The 6,970-nt window shown below is 36.8% G+C and overlaps 1 protein-coding gene across 2 annotated transcripts in view; it reads left to right on the plus strand.

Annotated features, from left to right (window-relative positions):
• RTN4IP1 (reticulon 4 interacting protein 1) overlaps nucleotides 1-6,970 on the plus strand; it is a 56,756-nt gene that overhangs the window by 27,029 nt on the left and 22,757 nt on the right. For both annotated transcript variants that reach the window (XM_032275135.1, XM_032275136.1), the window contains exon 5: nucleotides 1,349-1,397. In XM_032275135.1, the coding sequence (XP_032131026.1) occupies nucleotides 1,349-1,397 (49 nt within the window). The remainder of the gene's footprint in view (nucleotides 1-1,348; nucleotides 1,398-6,970) is intronic.

The raw sequence follows: 6,970 nt of genomic DNA on the forward strand, positions 1-6,970 counted from the left end.
GGAACAACTGGCTCAGATATTTTAGTAGTAACTTTTGAGCTATAAATAAGAGTGACAAACAGCCTTCTGTGATTTGGGCAAGATAGAAAAAAATGAAATGAAACTAGGGTTAAGGTTATAGACAGAATGCATGTTCCAAGATTTGGTGTACTTGCTAGAGATGGGGGCAGAATTCCCTGCACTTTCCGGCAGCCAAGGCAATAGGGACCCACAGTAGCAGTGACTCAATTTGACGTTAAATAGGACAGATACTTCTACCACTTAGTGTTCAGAAAAATGTCTTTTTATAAGCTATCATAAAGAGACTTCTCATGAAGAATTCTGTCAACCATATCCCCTTAGCTAATACAGTATCAGATATCAATCCCTTTTTATAATGTCCCTCAGCCTTGATCAGTAGTGTGACACCAAAGTACAGTACAAATAATTTTCTGGGGACTTGAAACCATCCAGTCCAAGTAGGCAATTCTCTGAAGCTCTACCTTAATTTAAGAATAAAATATAACAGCAGGTAAAGCAGTTTCTTGACTGGTGATTCTCTTTCGGATTACACACTTCTTTGGGAAATGGTTGATAGATCTATATTTCTTTCCTTCTCAGTGCACATATGCATAATCACACACATTTTACGTGTTATTTTAGGAAATTCACAATTTCAGAGAGTTCATAATCCCTTACCCTATCCCTCACCTCCTCACCCTTGTCCCACTCCTCAACCCTCCTGCCCTGACTGATCCAGGCTGAGCACCCTGGTCTTCAGGGCTGTCATGAGTAAACATGGTAAGAACATGCAGTATGAAGATGGTTGGGCTGGTTGGACACATTCCTCTGCTTTAACAGGAAGCCATTTTGAGGATGGAAATTGATTTTCATTTATAAAAGTTGATGAACTTGACAGGACATGTCTGAACAAAAGATGTTTATTTCTCTTTGGTGGGAATGTAGTCAGGAATGTGATTTTTCTTAGAGAACAGCTAAGCATAGCAAACTTAAAAAGGGCCCCAAATCCCCCTCTTATAGGAGAAGCTCTAATAATTTTAGCCTAGAAAAATTATAAGGCAGATGTTACAAAGGACCATCTGAGCTATCTTAAACTAACAAATTATTCGTATTTTTGGTATTTGATATTCTTGCTACAGAGATCATAGAATGTCTAACTTTAAGCACTTACAGTTTGTTGGTGAACCTAAAATAAAATGCTTGTGTAATATAACCTTTGGAAGCTGAATAATGTTATTTTATTTTAGAATTATTTATCATCATATCATCAACCAGTTATATGTTGAAAACATTTATCCAGTTATATCTGCTTTAGATTCTCATTAATTGTGGTTTCTTTGTATTGCAGTGTTCTAATCTTAGGCGCTTCAGGCGGAGTTGGTACTTTTGCTATACAGGTAAAAACATTTTTTAATCTTGTGAATAGGAGGATTTTGTTTACATGAATTTATAAGATAAATTATTTCTCCTTAAAAGCTGAGAGAAGGGTAGGTCTGGTAAATGTGCTGTAATTTCAGCTTGTTCTGTAAGAGGAAAATGTTCTTTTTTTCAATTAAAAAAAATTACTTTTTAGAGACAGAGCCTTGCTGTGTCACTCAGGCTGGAGTGCAGTGGCACAGTCATAGCTCACTGTAAGGAAAATATTCTAATGTAGAAGGAAGCATTAATCTTTCTAGTAGTTTAATATGAGTGGGTGTGTAGATGTCCTGTAACAAATGTAGGAAAGCTTTTAAGAAGGAAGAACATGGGCAGTGCAGGTAGATGAAAGTTTGCAATTTGGTAGGAAACAGCCAATGTCAAAAATTAATGTTAGTTTCCAATCAAAATTTTTGCAAATGTAGAAAAAAGGCCTGCAATTGTAGAAACTGATAAGCTGATTCTAAAATTTATATAGAAATACAGTAGTTAAGATGGCAATACTCCCCCAAAGTGATTTATAGATTTAGTGCAGTCCCTATCAAAATTCCAGCTGCTGCTTTTTGCTTTGCATAGATGGACAAATTTATCCTAAAACGCATATGGAATCATAGGGGACCCCAAATAGCCAAACAGTCTTGAAAAAGAATAAAGTTGGAGGACTCACACTTGCTGATTTCAAACTTACTACAGAGCTACAGTAATCAAAACATAAGGGTAAACTTTGAGCATCCAGAAATAAACCCATACCTCTGTGGTCAATTGATTCTGACAAGAATGGCAAGACCATTAAATGGGGAAAAGAATAGTCCTTTCAACAAATACTGCTGGAACAACTAGATATCCATATGCAAAAGAATGAAGTTGAGCCCCCACCTCACATCATATTTAAAAAAAAAAAAATGCTCTCAAGGCCAGGTGTGATGGTTCATATCTGTTATCCCTACACTTTGGGAGGCCAAGGTAGGAGGATCACTTCTGGTCAGCAGTTCAAGACCAACCTGGCCAATATGGTGAAACTCTCTCTCTACTAAAAATACAAAAATTAGTCGGACATGGTGGTGTGTGCCTATAATTCCAGTTACTCAGGCAGCTAAGGCAGGAGAATTGCTTGAACCTGGGAAGCGGAGGTTGCCGGGAGCCTAGATCGTGCCACTGCTCTCCGACCTGGGTGATGAGTGAGACTCTGTTTCAAAAAAGCAAAAACAAAACCAAAAAACCTCAAAATGGATCAAAGATCTAAATATAAGGACTAAAACTATAAAACTTTTAGAAGAGTAGGCAGGGAAATGGAAAATAAAAGTCCTAGAAGAAAATGTAGGAGAAAATCTTCATGACCTTAGATTTGGCAACAGATTTTTAGATATGATACCCAAAGCACAAGGAATCAAAAAAGTAGATTGTATTTCATCAAAATTAAAAAAAATTTTTTTTGTACGTCAAAGGGCACTATCAAGAAAGTGAAAAGACAACCCATAAAAGGGAAGAAAATATTTGCAAATCATTTATCTGATAAGGGTCTAGTATCCAGAATATATAAAGAACTCTTTTGACTTAACAACAAAAAGACAGCAGTTTTTAATTAGCCAAGAACTTGAACTGACATTTCTCCAAAGAATATATACAAGTGGCCAGTAAGTCCATGTAAGGATGGTCAGTATCTTTATTCATTAGGGAAATGCAAATCCAAACCACAATGAGATACTGTGTCTTTTTTTGAGATGGAGTCTTGCCCTGTTGCCCAGGCTGGAATACAGTGGTGCCATCTTGGCTCATTGCAACCTCTGCCTCCTGGGTTCAAGTGATTCTCCTGCCTCAGCTTCCCAAGTAGCTGGGATTACAGGCATGCACCACCATGCCTGGCTAATTTTTGTATCTTTAGTAGAGATGGGATTTCACTATGTTGACCAGGCTGGTCTTGAACTTCTGACCTCGTGATCCTCCCGCCTCAGCCTCCCAAAGTGCTGGGATTACACAGTGCCCAGCCAATACTGTGTCTTATAATAAAAAACAAACACAGAAAATAAAAAATGTTAGCAAAGATGTAAATAAATTAGAACACTCATACATTGCTGATGGGAAGTTAAAATGGTGCAGACATTGTGGAAGAATTTGTTGGGTCCTCAAAATGTTAAACATAGAATTACCATATGACCTAGCAATTCCATTCTTAGGTATATAGCCAAGAAATGAAAACATACATTTAAGCCTAATCTTATTCATGAATAACATAGCAGCATTATTCATAATAGTGAAAAAAGTGGAAATAACTAATGTTTATCAATTGATGAATGGATAAACAAAATGTGGTATATATATATACAACGGAATATTATTCAGCCATAAAAAAGAATAAAATACTGATGCATGATACAGCATGGATGAATCTTCTAAACATGCCAAATGAGAAAAACCCAGAAATAAAAGGTCCTACATATTGTATGATTCCATCTATATCTTATGTCTAGATAGGCAAATCCACAGAAACAAAGCAGATTAGTGGTTGTCAGGGGTTGGGGGTGGACGGAGAAAGGAGTAGGGGCATGAGGCTTATTCTTGGGGCAATTAAATATGGAATTAGACAGTGGTGACAGTTACACAACATTGTTAATGTATTAGAGGCCACTGTGTACTTTGAATAATTTTAAATTGTGAAAATGGTGATGTATATGAATTTTACCTTAAATAAAATGAAACAAGAAGTTCCACAAGCCTCCAGGAACACCATGGGGCCCAGTGGCTGCTTGTCTTCTGGTCAGATGTGTAACTGAATGGCTCCTGGAAGAGGGAGCATGATTAGGCCTCAGGATGAGGGGAGAGAGCCTTTCCCCCAATGTGGGGCTAGTGAGTAGCCTCAGAGGCCACATTACTTTCCAGGAGGGAGGTTTGGGTGTTACAGACCACCCCAGACCCACCTTAGACTTTCTGAGAACCCAGATGGTGCTGGGGGGTCTCCTGTCTGTCTGTTGACTGAGTTGGGTGAAGGAGGTGAGGATTCCTGGTGATGCACACTTTAACTTTTAATTCATCATTTGATAACCAGGATCCAGTCCAGAGGCTTGGTAAATATGAGTTGAATGAATAAGTACATAGAAGAAAGGAAAAGAGGGAGAGAGGCAAAAAGAAAAGAGAAATATCATACATAGTAGGTTAGAGTATAAATTGATACAGCCACTTAAGAAAACCATTTGGCATCTATTAAATCCGAGCATAAATTGTAAAATTTCTTAAAAACAAAAGGACAACACAACAATTCCTCTTTTAGGATTATAACCTATAGGTAGATAGACAAACATGTTTATCCAAAGATATGTACCAGAATTTCAGAGCAGGGCTATTCCTATTAAAATTCCCCAACTAGAAAAACCCCAATGTCCATCACCAGTAAAATGAGTAAGTAAACTGTGGTATATTCTTACATTGGAATATTATACAGTCATGAAAAAAATCTATAATTGCACACAGTGAAGTGGATGAACATCACAACCAAATATTAGGTAAAAGAAATCAGGCACAAGAGCATATCCTATGTGGTTCCATTTAATGGCATTCAAGAACAGGTGAAACTAAGCAGTATTTTTTAAGGGTGTCTACTTAATAAAATTTCTAAAAATCAAGCAAAAAGCGTTACTGTAAAGGTCTTGTTAGTAGTTACTTTTTTTAGAGAGTTGAGGTTTTAAATGGGAGGCTTAGGGGCAGAGGTGGTATTCTAGTTCTTAATTTTGAGTAATGGTTATAATAATATTTGACTTGTAATAATTTGTTAAGCTATATATTTATATTCTGTATGCTTTTATTTGTATATTTCACAATAAAAAATTTTAATAAAATTTAAAAATAAGTAATAGAAGAGCATTAAAGTTAAATCCCATACAAAGCTATTATAAGGAAAGTGGAAATAAGATATATAATAACATACCCTATAATGAAAGCACATCAGAATACGTGCCTGGACAACAGCCTGAAATGTAGCCTATTTCAAGGCAAATTAAAAGACATTAAAAACATAAGACATGAAAAAAATAAAATAAATCAGAATTGGAAAAACTCAGGAAAAAAGTAAAACTAAATGAAAAACTCACTTAGTAATAGAAAACTAAACTCGGAGAAACTCAATAGCAAGTAAACAGAACACATAATGCTTCCTTAATAGAAACAAAATGCAGAAAAATATTCAAATTACAAAAGAAACAAAAAGGTAGGCTAGGCACTGTGGCTCCAATTGCAGCACTTTGGGAGGCTGAGGCAGGCAGATTGCTTGAGCTCAGTGATTCACAATCAACCTGGGCAACATTGCAAAACCTCGTCTCTACAAAAAATATAAAAATTAGCTGGGCATGGTGGCTCATACCTGTAATCTCAGCTACTGGAGAGGCTGAGGTGTGAGGATCATTTGAGCCCAGGAGGTCAAGGCTGCAGTGAGCCGTGATCACCCCACTGCACTTCAGCCTGGACAGAGTGAGACCCTATCTCAAAAAGAAAGAAAGAAAAAAAAATAAAAACAGATTCAACAGAAAGTACCAAATATTGATGACAGGCAAGGAAAATTGATATATTGATACTAGGAGTCCTTGAAGGGGAAAACCAACGCAAGGGAATTGAACCCATACTAAAACAATAATTAAAGAAACTTTCCTACTGTCCTAAAATTAAATGATTTGAAATTACATGTTTAATAGCCACATCACTTTTCTAAGGACATGGACCCAGACTGAGCAACACTAAAAGTTACTAATAAAAATAGGAAGAAAAATTATAGTGAAATTACTGGCCTTAAAAGAAAAAGAAATAAGATCCTCTGGAAATCTAGACAAAATAGCACATGTGCTACTTATGTATCCATATAAAAAAAAAAAAAAAAAGGTGACGTGACTTAGAAATAAAATTAGACTGTCATGAGACTTTTTGTCAGTAACACTTTTGGCAGAAAAAATATGGAGTAAGATATTTAAGATACTCAAGGAGGAGTGCACCAAGAATCATTTATACAACAGAACTGGCCTTCAGGAATCATGGACACATACAGACTGTTACCTACATCAAGAACTTGGGGAATGTTGTTCTTCTGATCCCTTTCTGAGGAATCTACTAGATAATGAACTTCTGACTAGAAGTACCTATGAAGGCATTTTGAGGACTAGTGGTAAATGTTCAACGTAGTTACCTATACAACAAAACTAAATGAGGGCTTAGAAGGAGACAGTAAAGGAACAGCCATGTGCTCTGTCTGACAAGGTAAATATAGTGAAATAATTGTTATTATTTTTGAGACAGTATCTTTTCTGTCATCCAGGCTGGAATGCAGTGATGTGATCACAGCTCAGCACAGACTCAACGTCCTGGGCTCAATGATCGTCTCACCCCAAACTCCTGAGACCTGGAACTACAGGCACATGCCACTATGCCCAGCAAATTTTTCCATTTTTTGTAGAGGTGCGGTATTGCCGTGTTGTCTGGGCTGGTCTCAAATTCCTGACCTCAAGCAGCCTTCCTGCCTTGGCCTCCCAAAGTGCTGAGATTTTGTTTTGTTTTGTTTTTTCACTTTTTTTTTTTT

This window comes from Sapajus apella, unplaced genomic scaffold, assembly GCF_009761245.1.
Source record: "Sapajus apella isolate SASKATOON/1434 unplaced genomic scaffold, GSC_monkey_1.0 scaffold6, whole genome shotgun sequence".
NCBI classification, from domain to species: Eukaryota; Metazoa; Chordata; class Mammalia; order Primates; family Cebidae; genus Sapajus; species Sapajus apella.